Below are 23,320 nucleotides of genomic sequence, written 5' to 3'. Positions count from 1 at the left end.
TTTATTTGTATTTTTACATTTAAAAATCTTGAGCTAGATAACACGACTAAGTAAAAGGTTCTACAAATAAGCCATTGCACTGAAAATACTGCTGAGACACAAGTTGTTTCCTGGATATTTTTAATATTCTTTGCAGTTGTGCTTACAACCAATGCAAATATCTGATATTTAAATGAAGTATGGTGTTTAAGTGAAGTAAAAATAAAAAGAGGTCAGATAGTCCAATGCCTTCTACAGTACTTATAGGAGTAAAGTGAAATATGAGAGTATACACATAATGGTTCAGAGTTCCTCCATATTATAATGAGCTTTTAACATTTAATTTACAGAGTTTTCTAAATTCTCAGTAAATTCCATAGTAGACATCACTGTGAAAACGTACTGTCCTTGCTCTGAGGAGCTTATTTGTCTCCGCTCTCCAAGGGCTGACTGCTCTAAGCAAAATGAAATCAGCTTCAGACTCAGAAGAGATTGAATATCACAGCTATTTGGCAACCGTACCATATAAAAAGAAGTAATGAACTCAGTCTTGACTGCAGTTCACACCCCAGCTGGCTTGAGGCAATAAATATCAGTGAGCAAAACCAGGTGGGAAGCATGAGGTCTTCCTACTTGAAGCTTTGTCAGCAACCTCAGAGATGATCTTCCTGTGCACTGAATCCTTTGCTAAACCCAGTGAGTTCAGGGAGGTATTTACTGACTTCTTTCACATAAAGAAGTCCCTACTTCTTGCACAGGACTGCTTTCCAGAATCAAATTGCAAATTGCCTCCTGTGGAATAAAAGTAATTTTTCCAGTAGAGGAACAAAAGGAAATTTTTAGCATACAAGCTTATCCCTTTTAGCATAGGGATAGCATCTATCCCCAGCTCCAACTTAAAGTCCCCTTGGGACTACCTCTGCCAGCTCTCATAACTACTCCATTCACTCCAGAAGTATTGAAGTATAATGGTGGTTTTGAACACATGACCACAATGCTTAGATAATCTGTGAACAAATTATACTGTCCGTAAGTTACTTGGAGGCTTTTTTTTTTTTTTTTCCTGGCATAGTTGCTTAAAAATATCCATTTGAGGGATGTTATTGCCTTAATTCGCCACAAGATTAAGAAATCTGAATGGAATAAACTCTTCAAAGATCACGGGAGAATCAGTGCCACACCAGTTAACGTGGTGAGGCTTGGCTATGCAACACTTGTCAGCACAGTCCACTGGACAGTACATACTCTTTAGGGCAGGCACAAAACCCAGATCTACAGAAGCTTTCTGACTATTTTTTTATTATTATTATTATTTTCATCTCCACTGTAGCTAGTGAGCTTTCTACAACAGCTTGAAAAAGTGCCTCAACTAATTCACTGAAGACGAAAGTCCTCAAGAGCTATTAAAGATAAAGAAGCCCCTCTTCCAACAGTCACAGGAGGGTCAGAGCATACCAGCAAAGTGACACTGTGTGCTTACTGTTCTGAGATGCTACCTTAAAATTATAGAGAAAAAAAAAACATATAATTAAAGCTGAAGAATATCATAATGATTAGCACCTCTGAGAGAAATTACAATGGTCCTCAATTGCAAATCCCTTAGAATTACACTGTTCTTTATCAGATACTAAATGGTACAAATATTAAAAACTGCTGGAATCACTTTCAGGCTTTTGCAATGTTAATACACCTACCATCTGATTTCATATTTTTTCAAACATTACTTTGAACCTCCTGTAGCCAATTATATAGTGTTATTATTAATTACAGCTTGCAGCTTGAAATACAGTGTTATCAATAGAGTTCAGCTGCATAAATATAAAAGTAAAACTTAAAATTGAATTAAACTGTTTCCCCTTTGTGAGGGTATGTTAGAATATTATTAGTTGTGAAAATTAATGTGTTAAGCTTGAATCCAGTCTCTAAAGCAGAAATATCTCTGGGGAAAAAAAGAAAAAAAAAAAAGTTAAATGTTATATATTGTATTTCTTTAGTCTTCATGCTGCAAGACTTCTTAATCTTCTATTAAATAACATCTTGGGGGATGGGAGGGGGGAGGAAGGCAGGGGGAAACAAGTCTATTCATCAGCTTACCTAACAAGATATAAAAAGCTTTAGCTTGATATCAAAGATATAAAAAAGATTACTGTTGGATATGTGAATTAATCTAAATAACAATCAATCTTATTTATTTCTAAATTATCAATGAATCATCTCAGTGGAGAGGAAAGGTTATACACTCTAGAGGTGTAACCCTCCCTCCCCACTTCCCACTAAACTTTCCATTTATCCAGTGAATGCCTTATAAGTATGAAAGATATTAAAGGTTTGAAGTAATCAAAAAAAATGGAGAAAAGCAGAGATACAGCACACTAATGTAGACGCTCAAAAAAGTGACAAGAGACGAGGTGACCCAAGAACTCTATCGAAGACAAATGTTTTCACAGACCATTCTCCATGTAAATAACATACAGCTAGCTATGCTGAAATCTGAAGCAATTTAAATAAAGTTAGTGTAAAATTAATTCAGTATACGTATTCATTAAGTATATAGTTATCAGTGTGACTGTAATGGTAAAATATTATGATGAGCCACAAGCTGTTGCCCCTTTCAGAAAAATGTTATTAACTTCAATATATCAGGATAAAGGGAATAGGTAAATCTACAAAATCCTAAATGCAAGCAATCAAGAGCACATTTTGGTATGAAGTATATGGTTTTCATCCGGGGTAAAGCTGCAACAAAACCATGTCATTTTGCCTCAGCCAAAGATCTGGTCTTTATTTTTTTTTTTTTTTAAATATATACCTCTGACAAGCTGTGCAATATGGACATACAAGACAAAAGGGGTAAGCAATGCTAATTTTTATAGCCTTTCCTTAATGATCAGCTACAGTTCACTGACATTATTATTTTTACCTCCTTTTCCAATACTGTTTCATAAGTGTTTCACTGCAAATACCTATTAACATTTATGTCAATTTTTCATTGATCATTAATAGGGGTAAAATCTCTCATGTAGCATTTCATATGTGATTCATGGATTCCCCCAATTTTTCAGTATAAACATTGCACTAACTGAGCAAGTATTCTGACCCCAATCATATTTTTCTCAACCAAATGCTTTTGTTTTCTCTAAAAAAGTGAAAAGGGTGCCATGATTTTATCACTGATGGTAAATTCATTTGGTATTTAATGGCAGGGGGAACCATTAAAAGAAAGTCTGATTAGAGATTTAACAACATCTATTTTGCCAAACATCATTTACAGCAATATAAATACAGGAACGGTATTCAGCGTGACAGTTTAATGAGGACTTGGTGAAATGTGTTTCCTTCTTTTCCTCTGTTTAGCTTCTCCCAGTGAGTTAGTTTTTCTCAGTTTAATGCTTAAACTCTTAAGCATTACCATTTGGTATCAATTCACTCCTTTGGCTAATGTACCAAAAAGATTTGATCATGATGCCAAAATGATTATAGTAATATCATTGATTAATTTTCTTGTGGGAGTAAAAAAATATTATAAATTTAATCACTGTATTCAAACAATAATAAATGGAAAAGCAAGTTGGAATAAGTATCATTCCCTATTATTTTTACAATCATTGTCAAGTAATGTATTTAATTTCCAGCTATCCTTTGTCCCAGACAGGATCTTTGTCATTAAAATGAGAGTAGATTTTGATACGTAATATATTCTGTGACATGTCACAGTGGCACCACTTTGACCTTTTCAGTATTCCACATATGATTTGCGAGCCTGTTCCATTTTGCTTCTGTTACTGATCAAGAAATAGGAGTTGAACAAAGGACCATCCAGACTGGATGTTAGAGACAAAGAGAGATCATGACAAATAAGTACTTACAATTAAAGTACATGAAATTATCTTCTATTTTAAAATATTTAAAAACCTTACCCATCATTCATTCTTAACTGATTAGAGAAAATGTTATTAAAAATAATGAAAAAAGAAAATAAGAAATGATGCATGCTTTCATAACCATAGTTTCAAAACTGCTATCTCACACATCCTCTAAGTCACTAATTTTTATATTTTTTTCAGAAATGAATATATCAATTTATTTCACTTCCCTTCCTCAAATGTATTGCTTTTTATTATGCTTATCTTCACATTCATTTTGCTTCCAGTTGTTGGTTGCTTATCTTAAAAAGTATATAAAGGATTTAGAAAGGAGCTGTCCTATGCATTTTTATGCCAGCAGCACAAGGGGAGCAATGTCCTCATTAGGTACTCCTCATACACTTTTTATTAACATGTTTTTCTGTTTTGTGTACAGTCTCATACTATGTGATGATTTTTATAAACCTACCAAGACTTTATAATCTCAGGCCTCATAATTAGAGGCTGTTTGAACTTCCCATTTTAAAAGAGTTCCCAAACCTATGGTTCAGGTGAAAAGTCTGAGGACAGTGAAAAATAGAATTAGACTGGAAGGGACATTAAAATATTATCCAATCCACCTCCCAGCCCCAAGGAAGAGCTAAGTACACTTATATAATCTTGGGGCAGATGTTCATCTAATGCATTCTCTCAGATTCTCAGCAATGGCGGCTCCAAAACATCCCCAAGCCATCTGGTCTAATGCTTCAATATCTTAAACATTTAAAGGGGTTTTCTTCAAATCTACACTGAACCATGCTGTAGAGTAATTCTATTATTTCTGTTCAGATACACTGACTTTGGATGAATGTGTGGTCCTCTACCTTTCTGTAAAAGCCATTTATCTGTTTGAAAACATTACTTTCATCATCTTCCCTTCTTAATCAACTCTTCTTCAAGCTTACGAACCACCTTGCTCAGTTGTGGTCTTGCACATTTTCAAGATTTGTGACTTCCTTCTCACTTGTAGACTTTCTCACCCTTTGTGAAGGGAGGGCCAAAATATGTACCAAGTCAAATTAAGGTTTCACAACTGTCAGGCAAATTAGAGAATTACTCAAATTACTTTAAAGATGGTACTCTGGTTTACAATGTGACACAAGAAATATAAGCAGGTTATAATTTCCTATCACACACAGATCATTTTTTGAGATAGCATTTTCTAGCCAGTCCTTCTGAGTTTGAAGTCACCTCCAGATTGTACAAGCATATCCTTCATTCCAAGTCCATCTGGACTAAACATGAAAATATGGGCTGGTATCTGATCCAGCACAAACCCCTGCCAAAAAAAAAAAAAAAAAAACGCACAGCACATTCTTCCTTTTAAACAGAAACCATTGATAATTACTGTCTGAGTTCAGTTTTCTAAATAGGTCTCAAGTCATTGTGATTATAGTGAAGTCACAGTTGTCATTGAAAAAATCTGAAAAACTCTCAGACCTGTGGAAAGAAGAAACAGCAGAATAGTCCTGAGCACTTTATTTTGTCTACTTTCAGAAATCAGCAGAATTAGATAGGCTGCAGATGTTTTCAAGAAAAAGTCATTTTCAGCCAATGAACTCTTGAATTTCTGGGACAATCAATCTAATCACTGCAGTATTTCAAATAACAGATAAACCTTGTATATTAGATACAAACTTTGGAAGAATTATCCATTCCTTTACCAACTCCAAATCAAACCATTGCAGTGTAGTTTGCCTAGACTCACCCATGACAGCACTGATTAGAAGATAGAATACTTATTAGTTAACTTATCCAGCATGTCATACACACGAGTTCCCTAAGTGGCACGAATTGCTACATTTTTGTCTTACTGCCAAGTTGCTGTGAGTAATCAGCAAATTTTATGGTTCAAGCGTTAAGTACGTGAGATGCACATGCACCTTTCCATACAATTGAGATGTTATCCATATGACTGAAATGGAAGATGTTTTCTCACCCATACTGACTTGAAAGAAAGAGAGTTCATATGTACATGCCCTGAAAACCAAACCCAGTAAATTAACGCAGGCTTTCTCAGGAAGGACAGGAAGGCTGCTTGTATTTTTATTTTTTTTTTTCAGAAAGGATATTATTTTGTCATTAAACTTTTTAGTTAGTGAAAGGCCAATTTCTCTCTCTTTCAAACCACCTGCTACTCATCATCTTTATTCCTTGGTGTCCAAAACATACTGCTCATGAGAAATAACTGATTTTTCAGGCCAGAAATAACTATTGTAGTGTGAAAAAAAAAAAAAAAAAAAAAAAAAAGATCAAAGGAACTTAAAAATAATTCTCAAAATAATGCCTATATTTATATAGCACATTTCATCCTGAAGGAAAAACAATGAGAATATGTGTTTGTACTTCATAGATTTGTTGTTGTTCAAATTCATCAAAAGTAAAAACTCTGGATTTATATATTCTGGAACAAGGAAAATAAGGTATTACTGGATTATGATTTTCCTAAGCTAACAATCACGTTTCCTCAGATCTAGGTATAATGTATTTGGTGGTTGTTTTTTGCCCCAGTAACAGTTTCTTCGTGTAAATCTCAACCTTATATGACCACACTGAGACTTATCATATTTATTAAGTCTATTAAGGAGCTTCCCTTTTCCAAAATGGGCATGAGGCACATACTTATTTACCTCTCTTGAACTTTTCTTAAATTAGTGCCAGAACTGTCACATTGGCAGATCCACAAGCATCAAAATCATCAAAATCAAAGCCTTCCACCTGAGTCTAGGTCACCTGCCTGCAGGCATTCTGATCATTCTGCATAGACCCTGGCAAAGCTCAGCAATGATTTAATACTTGCCAGCTATTAATACGAAACCTGATAAACATAAACTTACCGATTTCCCTGGAAATCTGGGTGAATGCCTCTACACCGCTCTCTCCATAGTTTCCTTCAGAAGCCAGCGTCGAAACGTAGTTCCACCCAAGAGCCGTCACAATGTCAACCATGGCCTGCGCTTGGTAGGAGTCAGGTGGGACCACTCGGGAGAAGAAGTCATACCTGGTGTTATCGCTCAGTTCTGGAGCTGTAGATGCATAGCTGATTTGAGGTATCTGAAAATAAAATGACAAGTAATTCAAGCCAGTCTAATATCCCTTCCCTCTACTTGTGTGTTTGAAAGGCTTAAAATAGATTATCTACATGCATTGCGCAGAACTGAATATCTTGTTTTAATTAAATAAACTGATCAGAACACATCTAAAATTTTGTAAAATGTCAGTCAAGTCTTATCACATAACACTCTCACCAAGAAATAATGCGTTCTGCTTTTCTCCAGATGTCACGATTGTTGACATGTAAGTGTAACAACTTCTTTTGTGATCCTGGCTGTGATAGGAATAGATTTCTATAAAGGAGGAATGCTTACTATTACTACAGATGGTAAGAAGGTCTCAGTTTTGATGACTATGATTCTTAAAAATGCTACAATTAAATTTGATGAGTTAAACGTATATTATTTCCATTTCCTTGTTTTGTATATGTATATACCTGTATGTGTTTTCCCATTTCCCTTCTCCTTCTACTTTTCAGTCTTTCTCTCCCACTGATTTTTCATTTTCCAGTTTTAATATTGAGCATGATTCAACAATATGGAAACTATATGGTTAATACCAAAAGCTATTTCACAAAAAAAAAAAAAAAAAAAAAAGAAAGAAAAAAAGAGAAAAGCCACCTCAGCCTTCTTTCTTCATGGAAACAAAAAATATCCACGAAAAAAAACTGAAATAGACTCTAAAATAAATTAGTATTTTCATTTAAAATAATCTGGGGTGAATTTCTATTAATTCTTATCTTAAATAAGTGGTTTGGCAAGGTCCAGAAGAAGTTGTCCATAGGCAATATTAAAGTATGCTGAAGAGTATTTTGGTGCAAGAAAGTTCAATTAACATTTACATTAATTTAAAATGGGAAAGTTTTTCTTATTTACAGTGATAAAAGTGATGAAATACTGGCCTGAAATGAACGATACCTCAAATATCTTCTTGAATTTATAATCTATGTTAAAAGCAGGTGCTTAGTTCACATCCTACAAAATATAAAATATTCTTAAAGGAATCAATTTCGAGTTCTTAAAGTGATTCTTTTGAGAACCACATTTAACAGTTCCAGATAACAGGTGATCAGGTAAATGCCCACTGTCACATTAAAAACTAAAGCAGAAGGTTTTAGTGGAACCTTTACATCCTATAAATTGTTTCTTAATTTAAAAAATAAAAAAATAAAAAGATGGATTTAAGGCATATGTATGCTATTCAGAGTCTGGTCACTAACCCTGCCTTTAAAGACAGCATGGGCTCTTACAGCCTAATAAAACACTTTATAGCCTAAGGGATGGCAAAATCGTTTCTCAGTCAGAAACACAAAGATATAACTCTTATATATCTTGGCTATACTCTTCTTTAGGAAATTTTCTACTCATGGAAAAGCCTCAGAATAAATAATTTGAAACGCTGGAATAATAACAACCAGAAAGAACAGGATAAAGGAGAGGGAGGATCACAGAAAAAGTAAGTTAAATGTTATATTTCATGAAATGATTATTCTTAACACAGCAAAGACACACCAAGAAAAAATAAAAGATAAAATCTCCTTACAAATCTTGTCTTGTATAAATTCCCTTTCTTTCAGAAAAGATTTGAAACATCTTTATCTCTTTATAGAGGAGAGATTCTGGCCTGTAACAATAAAATTATGTGCATTTAGAGCCCATATCATTCCTTTTCAAAATTTAATCTATTACTTTTTAAAACAGTTGTCTTTTTCCAGATGGAAAAAGAAAAAAAAAAAAAAGACCATTGTGTGGCATTTTGCACCTCAGTGTGCCATTTCACAAAAATGCTGAGGTTGTTGCATTGCTGAAAGTTATTTCAGCGATAACATTCATAAAATCAACACCAGTAAAAGCTCTTTTAGACAGATATTTTGTCACTGCAAATCTTGAAGTCAAGACCACTGCACTATATATCCATTAACTTTCTCAGTTCCTGTTCCTCGGCATTAGATTAATAACAAATCCTAGATATGTGTATGAAACCTGTTGGTACAACTGAGCAATGAGATGTTTCAGGTCAACAGAGAGGATGAGTGTCACTGATTTGGGGCCATAGAAAAGGCAGAGAAGAGAAGCTACTTTCCTACTTTTCAGCTCCCTGCCATTCAGCGTCTTCCCTAAAGTTATTTCTAAAAACAGTGGAAGAGAAGGGAAGGTAAATACGATCCAAACCAAATACCCCTGAAATGGGCCCCGAAATTGGGCCCACCTTAAGCAGCCACAGTTTTACTTCTGCTAACTTATTACCAACATGCAAGAAATATATGCCATGTAAAAACAGAGAGAAACATTGTCTAAACAGCAAGCTATGGCTAAATTTCAAGAAAAGTGGTTCATGCAATGGAATATTTGGCTAGCCTCCTTATTTTGTATAAGACTCCATATTTTTGCATACATCCTTCATGATTATAGACAGCACTTTATATTCAAGTATTTTTTTCCCAGATCTGCAGATCTCCCACTAAGAAATACCTCATGGATTTCTCTCCACAAAAGCATTTTATGCAAAAGTAAACAGACACTTCCTTCCTTGCCTGCTTTTAAATGCACCACATTCATACATAGGGGAGCACTGAAAAATAGTTTTAAGAGCTGAGGACTTGTGACATGTTCAAGAGTAACACAGTTACTTGAAAACACTCAGAACAATGTTCACAGACATTGTTTAGCACGAAGACAAATTGTTGGTATTTAGTGGTTCAATAATCCATGAACAAAAAATATATACATTAAAATGTAACAACCTTAGTTATGGACTGTAAGTTTAATAAACCATTTTACGTGTCCCCAAGTACATTTTATGAGATAGAGCACAATGCTGCCTAAGCAAGAGAACAGTTATGCTCTATCAATTCAGTAATATGTGTTTTTAAAACTCCCTAAATGCACTAAGTATTTATGCTGGAAGTTCTGTTGGCCCCTTGAGATGTAAATATGCATTTTGAAAGAGACCTGTAAAGGGTCTTTTGCTCCTACATTTTTCATTCTAGATTTCTCAGTCTAAATTTTCAAAATTAAATACAATACACTTAACATTTGATTTGTATTTAAGTGCTATACGGTATTGTCAAGAGCACATCCTTTCTTTGAGGGAAAAAAGGGAAAAACAGTGGATTATGTAACTATATTCACATCAGTTCTCACACAACAGCTGTCACATTCACTGACAATTGCTAAAAGCACTTATGTTTGAATGTTCATTGATTCTATTTTTTGTCATATTCTTTCCTATCCTATGGTTTGGCCACTGCCCCCCATTAACCTAATCTGCTGATAAACTTTCTACTTCTGGTGGGTGACAGTCTGGAACTCTTTGAAATTATTATGCAGATAAATTCATAGGAGCCTTATTTTTTATTTTGTTATTTTTAAGCTTGAGCTGATCTATTGAAAAACCTAATGCTATTTGAAGACAGATGTTTATAGTGTGAAACTAACGACAGTGTTTGGATTTGAAATATATCCAATTTTAGTATGGACTGGTCTTAATCCTGGAGCATACTGAGCTACAATTAAAACTACCAGCATTCCCTTAGTCCTTTAACCTAAGTCAGTAATGGCTTCATCTCATTCTCTCTATTAACCACAGTCACTGGCATCAGAAAATTATTCTGTATGTTTTTTGATTGTTTCTTTGTTTGTTTGTTTTAAAATGGGGTGGGGGGGGAGGAGGGGAAAGGGGGGAGGGGAAGACAAATAAAACAATAAAACAATTGCTTGTAAGCAAGTAGATAGGCTAAACCTTCAAGATAGATTCAAACCAAAACTTGACATCAGTCAAGTACAGTCTCCGGTTTTCCCTGGATTTTTCTGTACATCTCCAAGCTGATTTTAAATCTGTCTCTAAAGATCTCCTTTTCCCAGAAGATCAAAGAAGATGGAGCAGTTACGTTCAGAACTAACTCTCCAAAAACTGTGATTATGGCAGCATTTCAAAGAGGAAACAAATCTATATGAAATATCTACCAAGCATTACTACAGAACAGACTTCTACTCCCTGATGGAGCAGGTGCAGACAACTTCAGAAGAGCCAAAGCAGCTAACATTATGTTTCATTTATTTCAGCCAAATGGTGAACCACTTCCAGTCTCCCATATACTGAAAATAAAAGACATCTACCACTCCCACTTCCAGGACTATTTATAGGGGAGGATTACTGTGGACCTATTTGGTGGGTCCAATGCAGGGATCCAAATAAAGGTGTTGTACTAGGAACAGTAGAGAAAACTCAGTGACCTAGGTTTGCCTTTCCAGTAAAGAAAGCAGTAAATCACAGAAGGCAGCTCTTAGTATGCCTTCTCCTCTATGATATTCTGTCCAAGTTTTGTACAGAAGTTCAGTGGAATCTTTTTATTGAGCTCTCAAATCCACTTCCATGCTACATTTGTCAATGTAAAGTATCAGCTGGTCACTTCAAATGCCATCTTCCTTTATACAGCCTTTCAGCTGAAAGCATGATTTGGGAGTAGAATAGCAGACAGTGAAATGAGATAAGCTCATACGAAAAAAAAGACCTGAGATAGGAATCACCAGTAATTTTGAACATTACTGATTATGAGTTACACTCGCAGCAGTAACCATGCTATACAGTCACGCAGCGTAATGGGCTTAAATCACTCTCATCTTCAGTTTCACTACCTACTCAGTCCTACCACTACTTCACTCTCATCTTCAGTTTCACTACCTACTCAGTCCTACCACTACTAACTTTAACATATCAACTAGCATTTTATTTCCCTTTTTCATTCTCTCATCACTGAGCAGTCATCTGTTTCTTTTCCTTTTTCTTTTTTTTTTTTTAACTATTAGCAATAGCACATTAAAAATAGAAATAATTTTAGCTAACAAATTGAAAACAATAAATTTTACGTTAGTGATTGTTCAATATCAACTGGCATTTTACCACCAATTAATAAATCTTGCAAAGAACTAAAACTGCTTGAAATAAAATTTGACTGTGGAAACATATTTCCATCTTGGTGATTTTTTTTGAATTTTAAATATCTATCATTAATCATTAATGGCCCCATCTTTTCAAGATTTTTATTCCCTCTTCTGTACAGCAAGAGTTCTTTGTGAGTACAAAAAAACTCACAGCAGTGAAATGAATCCTTGGGGCTTAGATATTGAATGGTTGCTGGATGAGCGCTGAGGTCACTACCTTTCAGCTATTAGTCACATTTGTAAATTGCCATCAGGCAGAGAATCATCTTAGCCTGCTTTTACTTCAGAGAAACGTGTCAGCCTGCAGTACAGTAATGCTAAACTCACTCAGGGTAGACATTCAAGATTCAAAAGAGTTTGATGAGGCTTAATAACATCTTGCACTATACCAACAAGACTAAAAATGTTCTGTTTTGTTACTAACTGTAGGAGGATATAAAATGCATGCTTAAACTGTCCATTTTCTTCCATTGATATAAAGGGAGCCTAGGAGATTAATTCAACCATTATATATGCAATTTAGAACAATACCGTATACAGCTACATGTCTTCCACTGAATCTCACAACCCCACTCATTTTTGCTACACATGATGATTAGCACAGCTAATTATCAGTTTCCTTCTGTAATGTCTTCATCTCTCCATCTACGACAAAAAATGAATAGGTCACCCATGCCATCACTAGAGACCTAGTTTCCTTCTTTCTGAGAACAAACCAACACTAATAAATACATTGACACCCATTAATGCCTTCAGAGATATGAGATGCCCCTTTCAGTGCTCACAGCAGGGTGAAGCCTTGCCAGCTTCACTGTCTACAAACCACTTCTGTTAGAGCTGATGTTGAGAAAAAGTTTCAACATATGAAGTTTTCTGATTCAGCCTTTTTCCATGGATTTTACCATGAGGAGGAGCAATCTGTCAAAAATTATTTTCCCAGTAGATGCATATGTATATTCATTTATATTTATAACCATGTATTTATAAACTATATTTATTTAGAAACATACACTTGATGTTCTCTCTTTATGTTAAGGACTGATACCATTTGAGAGACATCTGTTAACCACAGTATCTGTCACATGTCCAGTAAGGTATCTTGTTCAAGAACTACAATAGTTTTACCCCAAAATATATGTTCTAATCTGCTAGAGCAAAAGCAGCAAAATACAGTTATGCTTTTCACCTAGATGGATACAATTTAAAATACATTTAGACCAAAAAAAATAAAAAAGAAAGGAGAGGGAGATAGAGTTTAGTAGAATTTAAGAGCTTTGGAATGGGAAAAAACAAAAGTATAAACTGAAAGGTGACATTAGCTGATTTCACTTGGAATGCAGAATTTTTTTTTAAACCATTTGATTTATTCCAAGTCATTCTCTTTGCTTTAAATATCATAGTGGTTCTTTTCAAGGGTGCTTTCAATTCACACACCCAAAGATGAGGATCTAATGATAAGGCAGTTTCAAATTTATTTTCTTTTTAATTTCTCTTTGTATAGTTTTGTGCAAAGATACGGTCTTTGTGATAAAATCCAACTAGCTATTGCTGTTTTGTCCCCAGATATAGGGGAATAAGTGATCCATCACGCCTAAGTGTTTCTGAGTTGAAATGGGTAAATTATTTTACTTTTTACTTCATATTACTCTTTCACTGGCTTTACTTTACTTCTGTTGCTACCAGTTACCTTCTGAGGACATATTCCTGAGCAGAATATACCTTCAATGAACTGCAATGAGGTTTTAATGAGAAAAGAACATAGGTACAAATCAGAGCAGCATGGTTTGTGGTCAACAAAATTATTTTCACAACCATCACATGTTGGCCTGGTACATGAAACATTGTGGAGGCAGATTTTTTCTGAGGTTACCTCTGGTGGTCAAATTGACCAGCAACTATGGTATTCTGAACGAACTGAATTACTGTAGAGAATTTCTTCTAATTAAAACACATAATTGTATAGCATCGAGTTATGGGATGAGGAAATATTAAAGCTCCATAACATTCCATTTTATTCCCATCAACCAGAATATATCTTTCATAAAGTCTAACCAGATGGGTTACAGCAAGAGCGTTTTAGTTTGTGACCTCTGCACTGCTCTCATAGAACAGGACACAACAAAGAAGGAATGTGTATAATATTAACTATTCAAATCTGAGTAGTAGTTTGGTTCCAGTGTGTTGAAGTAGGTCAGGGACTCATTAGAAGTCATTACTTTTAATTACACACAAGGGATACTACAAAAGAAAAAAAAGAAAAAAGTGATATTTCAAGCTCAAAACCCATAACAGATGCAGCATCTACAAAACAAATTTACCACTCTAGAAAGTATGTGTTTTTGTGCTCTATGATGCACTTTAGGGCAAAAACATTAAAAGGATATTTATGCATTACGAACGTTTTTATAGCTGAATGACATCTTGTCGTGCTGTGCATTGCTGTGTAACTCCAGGAGGACAAGAATCCATCTAAGGACAGCTTGAACTGTCATCAATGTTCTGTGCAAGACAGTCTATTGATAAATGTTTAACAATGGCATTTTCTCAGTAAGGGAGCTCTATTCTGGTATTTCCACATCCTTTTAAATCCTGAGTTTTACCTCTCTAAAAACCCAGCTATGATAAGCAGTCACACATTAAATTATCCACCATATGTAGGCAGCCTCTTTCCAAATACTTTAAACCCAGCTGAGGTCCAAGCACTGAATAATAAACTGAAGAAACAGTAGATCAAATGAGTAATATTCATACTGAGATCAAATCACAAGGTGGGGAGGGTGGGAACCTTAAGGTTGGGAATGGCTGTTAGCATTTACTTTACAGTTTCTTATGTTCTCCAATTAAATCAAAGGAGAAACCAAGGATGCCCAGATAGCTTTAGGGACTTCTTAAACTATTAAAACTCCCTTTCTACTTGATGGGGAAAACCGTACTTAATTATGCTTATCAATATGTTAAATTTGTGTCAATCTCTGCTGAGTACAATGTGAAGTCTGACATTTCAAAGCTTTTTTAACCTCACTTTCCTCATTAGGGCCTGTTATGTCAGTGCTGTCTGCAACTATGAACTCTTCTGATGAGTTTGAAAAAATATTTAAAGATACGTATTACTTTTAGTCTAAACTAATAAAGCCAACTTTTTTATTATTATTCAGTAGTAATAAAATTACCTTGTAGCCACAAGGTATTCCTCTGTCCAAATCCAGTTTTCCTTTACATTCATTTACTAATTAGAACCACAGACAGCACAGCAGCCAGCTTTAGAGACTCACCCACGAGGACATGCAGTTATCCAGGGGAGCTTTTCCTGATTAGAGAAACCATCACTATGGAAGAAGAGGATGCTCTCAGCAGGGTGCAAGATAGGTGCTATGTTTAATGGACAACTCTGCTCTCTGCATTCACTTTTCAATGTTGTAAGCCCAGTTCCCCTTACACCACTGGCTGAGCAGTAGTGCTATCCTTCTGCTACCCATGCTGCCAGCATAATGCCATGAGTATCTGAAAAACATCAGGAGGAAGGAAAGCAAATTTCATATTGTTCGCAGCTCTCTCCACAACTGTGAAAGGTACATAGACAGCGGTCAGCTGCCCAGACACATCTGCCCATTGCTTTAGTGAGTGCTTTCACGTGGTTTAGTGTATGCTGCCTACACTTCAGTTATTGCACCAGAAAGCCCAGATTCCCTGTAATCTGTCTGGCCTGCACTAATGCCTCGGATACCTCATATCAGAGAACATTAAGGGAATCCCTATGATTCACCATAGCTGGGGATTCCCTCTGCAGCATAGCCTGTTCATACAGGATTATAAAACATCATTTGAAATTTATATATTATAGACCTGAAAGAAGAGAAATGAAAGGTGTTCTTTTTTGTTGGTTTTCAAATGATTTTTCTTCTTTTCTTTAACCAATCAGCCTCAGCAGTTGAACTTTTTTCCATTCTGTTTTTAACCTCAAATTTACAAGAAGAAAACATTAGCCAGTCTCAAGCCATCTCCAAAGGATTAAATGTTTCCTGTATGGCCACAGTGAGTCACTAAGTCCAGTTGCTACTGGTAGAAAAGTTGGAAAAAAAAAAAAAAGACAAAACATTACCAATCAAAACTTTGGGAGTTATCTATGCACTAAGGTCTGAGGCCTATGGGATCAATATCCAAGCCTTTCTTTCTCTTCATGTACTTTTAAAAATAATAGAGTGACCCAGGACAAAAAGTATCCTCCTTACCATGTCTTCTAAAAACCATATGGCAATATCTCTTCTGTTCCATCATTACTAGATTTCCATTCTGATCTCCGACTTAAACACTGAGGTTTGTTAGTACATTGATCCATGGAGTATCACATGAAAAGCGTCAGGGCAAGCAGAGAGATCAAAATCCAGGCAACCCCAGTGAGTGCACAGTAGTGTATACACAACATAGGACCATGCTGCTACTGGTCTGAAGACTGTCCACAACAGATCCTACAGAATTTTGGAAAGTTGTGGAAGCCTAAATATTTAAACTGAACCACGCAGGCGCACTGGCAATGAAGAATTGACGTGAGGTGAGCAGGTCTTCATACAGTAGCATGGTGCTTTGAAGAGTGCTCCACAGACAAAAAGTCAGAAAAGCACAAACTGTGCCCAGAGCCTTTCTAACTGGGTAGTAAGACCAAGAAATACTGACAAATGAAGTCTGAGCTTTAGAAATAGAAATAGAAATAGAAACAGAAATAGAAATAGAAATAATAGAAATAGATAAAAATAAAAATAAATAAAAATTAAAATTAAAATTAATAAAAATAAAAATAAGGGCACTTCAGATAGACTCCATGGAATACCCATAATAATAGATGGTAGCAAACAGAAAGCAAAACAATCGGCTTTCAAAAATACCTGTATTTAATAAACATTGTCATTCACGTAGGAAAGGTTAAACATTACAAATCATGCTGAACACTCACAAACAAACAAACCACACAACAAAAGGAGTTTTTTATGCCATGCTCTGGCATATCAGAGGCACAAGTCCAAACTTGTTCATCATTTATTTTGACTCTGCTAGCAGTCACTAGTAAAATCTCCAAAAGGATTGCACTGATAGTCAGGAATTAAAACAGAAATTTTTATCTATCTATCCCTATGTATATAGGTGTAGATACAGAGAGATAATTTTCCCTGACATTTTTTTCCTCTGTATGAACTTCTCTTTCCAGACAGCCCTTTGCCTTCATTCCTGGTTTTCCCTGTCTCTTCTGACTCCCTCCTCCCTTCTCAACCACAACTTGACTGAGATGAGAAGGAAGAGTAGACAGTGATTAGTTTCTAAAGAGCTAATTTGGGCTTTCTCAGCTGCACTTCTGCTTCTCCCTCTTGGCAGCTGATGGTTCAAAGATATTCGGTGTTTTCACTTGGACCAGCAGAAAGGGCAAAGGAGAACTCTCTCTGAAGCAAGCCTGGACAGGGTCGCTCCTCAGTCTAGTCTACTGAGTGAGGCTTCATTCCTCATAATATGCAATTTTGCTCTCCGACTGTGTTGGAAACACATCCACAAAGTCAGCAAAAGCAATACTTGGTGCAGGAAAATAACTTATATTGGATGAGCATTTCACATCATTTCTGCAAATTCTCCTTTTTCCTATTTTTATTCATTCCAATTTAAGTATAAATCAGTTTGCTGTTATCACCACCATACAGCCTTGTTTGAGTGCTAGCCTTAGCCCTCCTGGTTAGTGTGATGGGGATTTCCTTCCTAGCTGTGACTCGCCAATATCTCTAAGTACAAATACAGATGACATATAAGCCCTTTTGAAGGTTCTTAAAAGTTATCCTCAGTTAGCTTGACCCTATAAGTCTGGTCCCACCATGAACAACATACTTCAGCAGCTTGGCAGGATGCTGAATGAAGAGAGGTGAGGAGCTTACAATAAGCTGGAAAAGCTCCACCACTCATTTTTTCCCACCATTTCAGCAACCCTGGTGACACCCCATGTTTCTGTAAGGATGTCAGTAGTCAGAGGCAGAGCTCACTGACAACTTCTTTCCGCTGCTCCAAGAAGCGGCTCCTCTGCCTGGCTTCATGCCTGTGGTTATCAGCACAGCCACCTAGCACTTCAGTGGACAGGGAAGGGAACCTTGGCCCCAGGGCTCCATACAAATGCTTGCTTCTATCTGAAAGGGGGATGTGAAATCACCACATCAATGCACAACAATTCAGTGTCTTCAGGCAGAACAAGAAGCCAATTGGTCCTGTTCTGACCAAATATTGGGAACATTTATAGACTGAGACAGGAGAAGACTTTTCCTTTGACAGATACAAAACACTCATTTTTAAGAACCTACTTTTATTACAGATGCCTAGCAGAACCCCACGTTCACCAGACTGTTTCAGTTTGCAGCCACTCTATGCAGTGCTTTGATGTACTGATCAGTAGTCTTTGGAAATTTCCTTTTGTATACTGTGCACAAATGATTTGTATCAGGAACTAGAGTACCTTGTACTGCTTCTGAATACCATAGCAGCTTTTGATGAGTGAACATCTTTTATTTTGAAATTGTCCTCCTTCAGTCTGTTGCTGCATATGTTAAAAGACCCCATCAAAAGCAAAATTACACTAAACTAGATTTAAAAGTGTCAAGAGCATTGAATAAACATTGGAGACATCAAAAGCCTGAGTGGATGCTCCTGATGACAAGTGGTGTGGGAATGCCAGCCTGTGCTGAACCTGATACAATTCCATTTCCATCTACTTATTGAAATTGGTTCACAAATATATTTCTGCATATCAGTGTCACCTATCCACTTCCAGACACTGGAAGATTTGGTCTAAAACTGCAAACTGAAAAAAATCAACATATTTATACCATGAAATATCAATGTCATCTAGATTTCTTTAAAAATAAAAAAAAACTACCCACACAACCTTGAAGCATTTGTTTTTGATGTCTTGAGTCTGTCTTCTCTTTCACAGTTTGTAGATCTTTTTAATCGTAAAGACAGCAAAGTGCCCAAGTTTATTGGAAGAGAATTTGTGGGCTCTGTCTGGCACATGGGCTGCCTATGCAGCATATGGTGGAGTTGAGCACCTTGGAATGGGATTCATATACTTCCTGAGCTAGTCAGTAGGAAATACCAAGTGAGAGATGTGTCCAAAAACCCATTTCTTTGGTGTAGGTGTAACTGAGACTGCAGTTGATAACCCACAGCCACCTCCACACCTAAGAGAGCTCCACATTTCTCTTTTAAAAAGATGTCTGGAGAAGAGGACATTGTTATGATTTCCAACTGCTTTATTTATTTATTTAAGAAAAGTTAGTTGCTGTAGTGCCCACATTTATCCATTTGCACCTTCATTCTTCACTGGGAGACTTTCTTCTGTGTAGGGCTCATGAACCTACTCAAGTCCCTTTCCCCTAGCTTAGAAACCAATGTAGAAAGGGTTATAGAAGAAGCCAAAACATGAAACACAGCTCTTATGTCATCATCAGCTTGTACACAGCCTGAACCACCTCTCCCACAGAGCCTTAACACTGAGACATTGTGAAGACTGAAATGGGGGGAGGATGCATTCATTCTTCCATGGCAGCAGGATGCTGTGCAGCTGAGCTCAATAAAGGCAGAGAACAAAGACACACAGTAGACATGGCTGCACAGTTGTACAATGCATTTGAGCTGAGAGCATTTGACCAGGTCCCAGGATCTGGTCTTCACTTCTTGATGTACATGTTTGACGCTGAATAAAATTAATATTTTGTTTGCCAAAAATTAAAATTAATATTCTATATGTTTGCCGAACATTTAGGCAATAAGTTAACTCTTAATGTGGCAGCCCTTGTGGGTAAATGTAGTCACTGAACTGTAAACGCTAAGAGAACTTTACTGGCCAAAATTAGACACCAGAAGTTTCACAGATCCAAGAACATCTTTACAGATCACAGACTGTGATGTCTGAGTACCACTTTAGGCACATAAGAGGGTTGTGTGAGGTCTTATTTTATCTGGGCTAGGTAGTCCAAATATAACTCTCCAGATTTATGAGAACAATTAAGGGGTCCAAGAGTATTATGTAGAAGTTTCCAAAATGATCTGTAAATCTTTTCTGTGCCAGATTTCTAAAGAAATGCAATTTCACTCCCTATTAGGATAAGAGAAAATTCTGCCAGACAGAATTCCCCATGCAATTGAATGGTTATTTTCTATACATTTGTACGTCAATCAGTCTTACCTGTTATTTCTGAGAATTTTTCCCTGTACGTGTTATAACATATATCCTTTCCACTCACTTAATTTGGCTGAGCAAGCAATTAAGAATATTTTACTCGAGAGAGATAAAAAAAATAAAGCCTTTACATAAACAGATGTCACAACAGCCAGACTCTGACAAAACTAATGGTTTCAAATATATGTCTTCACATACAGAGAGAGTTGTACAGAATACATAAAACAGAACTACAATCAGTGCCTGCACTGGTGGCCAATAGCCCCTGAGTCCCTTTATCATCTACAGTGTCAAAGCAAAGGGCACTTTCAGAGGCCAGTTCACTCTTCCTACTGACTGGTGGATACAAGCCTAAGGGCTGGAGTCGCCGGAGCCTGCCATGCCCCGCAGCCAGCGGCAGAGCAGAACTTTAGTGTCAGATGGGCAATTAGCTGCAGAAACAAATGTCTTTGTGTTCAGTGCTTTCACTCATGAGACAGCACATGAGGCAATAAGGGCAGAAACAGGGTTCACAAGACACAAAGCGCCTGGACATAAGTCATCGGGAAACACCAAGGTGGAAGATCAGCTTCTGCCACTTCCCTCAGAAGCTCTGGTAGGTGAAGACACCTTCCTTGCTTCAGCATCTTAATTGTAAACAGTGGAGGAGGAAAATCCCTTACACTTCTGTCTGCAGTCTTACAGGCTCAAGGCCACCTCTGCCGCAGGCAGGGAGGGAAGAGACAGAGGGCAGAGCATGGTTCCTCAGCCTCATGCAGCTCTGCAGGAGGCAGAGCACAGCTGTCATGCCACAGGGGGCAGCAACGGCTCACCCTTCTGTATCGGGGCAAAGGCTCTGCACGTTTCTTGATACTCCAAGAAATAAAAGCTTCTCTGTGCTTATACAGTCCAGGTGGGGTGGTAGCTCTGCTGCCCTCCATTCAGTCCTTTAGGAGTTCACCCAAGGAACTGCATACAAAGAAAGCAAACCACAGTACTGCCCTATGCTATGTCCGAAAGCACAGAGCATCCCATGACTGCATCAAAAAGCCACCATTTCTGGGACACTTCATCTGTTCTATCAAGGGATGCACGATGAGATCAAGAAACTAAGTGCACAGGTTGTACCATTATATTAAGTCCTATAGATTCAGCCATAGAGTAACAGAAAGTCTCAGCAAGTACCGACAGTTTGCTGGACAGGAGGTCATTTCAGTCTTTGCACAAGTGCTGGGCCAGCCACATTATAACATTGCCTTTTTCCTCACAGCAATTTTTATTTTCCCCTTCCCATACTAGGAGTGGTCACTTCAAACCATAAGCTACTGTTATTATGGATTGTATTTTTCTCAACTTTTCCTAAAAACAATGAAGTAAACAGAAAAACTCTGTTCAACAATACCTCTTCAGGCTTTTCTTTCAGTTTCAAAGCATATGTGTCATACACCACAGATAGTGCTAGCAGGAAGACTCTCTGCATGGGGAATTACTGGATAGTCTCCATGCTATCATTTCACCATAGCCATTGAAAAATCTCAGATCTACAGAAAAAGATTCTAGGAATACAATTAACAATCAACATCAGCTTCACCTTTCATAATTTTGAAACTATAAAACAAAACTAATGCACGTTTCTTTTGTTCCCTAAGTTGTTTCCTCAGAAAGTTTGAAGTTCAAGTCCCAGATTGAGTAACTTCACTGTCCAAGTGCTTATTAAGGTCAAGGAAGCTTTTCACAGACATGGGACTTTACCATAAACAACAGCCGAAGAATCAAGCAGACGATCAGAAATGTGATCTTCTCACACGTATCTTTTTTAAAGCTTCTATATACACACCTACATATTCTCAAGAAATAAGAAGCACTTGAGATTCTTCTCACACTGCATCAATTTCCACATCTTATCTCACTTCAGCTCATACCTGTCGCAGAAATTAAATCTAAAAAAAAATTAACATGCTCAGGCATACCAGTTAATAATATATTCTTGATGTATATTCAAAATGAGTTAATTTACTCTGTTTAGAATGCAAGAAGCAGCTAGTTAAATACTGAAATCTCTCTCAGAGTATGAAAAATATATTATCTTTTTTATTGACTGTAAACATTCAATCTAAAGAACAGTTGGAAGGTAAAGTCTGGAATACCTGCTTTGATTAGTCAACAGATGCTCTACAGAGTCAAAACTTACTTACACCCTGAGTTTTGACTTTTATTATTACCTCAAACAATAAAGAAATACAAACCAAAGCGCTTTTTTGCCTTTTTTTTTGCCTTTTTTTTTTGCCTTTTTTTTTTTTTTTCCTAACTGACTACATCCCCAGCAGCTCTCTAAAAACTCTCTCTGCTCTAATACTTAATTATATCTGCTTCAGGAAACTTTCCTATATGCCAGATAATTTCCACCTGCTTGCATGAGTCACCTGTTAGTACAGCTGCTTCTTAATGGTGGTGCCTTGCAGCTGAGATAAGAATGAATTCAACAACTAAAGATCAAGAGGTGATTTGATTGTCTAATACATTAGTGTCTGCCACTGGCAGAAAACTTATTTCCTTATATAAACAAAAAAATGGCAGGATCCAGTAGCTAAAATGAGGAAAAGAGAAAAATTAGGGCTAGAAATAAGATAAAGATGTTTAATGTTGAATGTAACAAAAAATGAAACTGTGCTGGGCTCTACTTCTTAATATCTAGTGTACGATAGCAGAGTGCAGAGCCAGAACTTCAGATCAGCAGACTTATTCAGGAAAATGCTAGGAGTGATCCTATAGCAGCTCTGAGAAATAAAGGCATTGGGGGAAGCTGTCAGGTCTTTCAGGACAGCGTCTTAAAAGTGCAAGAGCAGTACTTCAGCAGACATATCAGAAAATCTGCTTGACTAAGCAGGGAACTTATAGTGTAGAGACAACGTTAAAAGGCAATGAGTACCCTCAGTACAAGACAGATATGGACAAACTGGATCAAGTCCAGTGGAGGTCTACCATGATGGTTGGGGCTGGAGCTCCTGCTCTTTGAGGAGACGCTGAGGGAGCTGGATTAGTTCAGCCTGAAGAGATGGCTTCAGGGAAACTGAACAGCAGCCCTGCAGAATCAGAAGGTGGGGCCAGGCTCTCCACAGGCATGCATGGTGACATGGTGAGAGACAACAGGCAAAACTGGAAACAGGACAGATTCAGACTGATATGAAGAGAAACTTTTCTACCACGAGAACAGTCAGGCAGTGCAACAGGCTATTCAGAGAGTCTCTCTCCATCCTCAG

The 23,320-nt window shown here is 36.8% G+C and overlaps 1 protein-coding gene across 1 annotated transcript in view; it reads right to left on the bottom strand.

The window, feature by feature from the left end:
• Positions 1-23,320, bottom strand: part of GRM8 (glutamate metabotropic receptor 8) — a 343,619-nt gene that overhangs the window by 273,030 nt on the left and 47,269 nt on the right. The window contains 1 exon segment of the mRNA XM_040549625.1: positions 6,719-6,935. Within this exon segment, the coding sequence (XP_040405559.1) occupies positions 6,719-6,935 (217 nt within the window).

The sequence above is a fragment of the Cygnus olor genome, chromosome 1 (genome assembly GCF_009769625.2).
Source record: "Cygnus olor isolate bCygOlo1 chromosome 1, bCygOlo1.pri.v2, whole genome shotgun sequence".
In the NCBI taxonomy this organism is placed as follows: domain Eukaryota; kingdom Metazoa; phylum Chordata; class Aves; order Anseriformes; family Anatidae; genus Cygnus; species Cygnus olor.
Note: the sequence above shows the minus strand (reverse complement) of the source record. Positions and strands in the feature narration are given on the sequence as shown.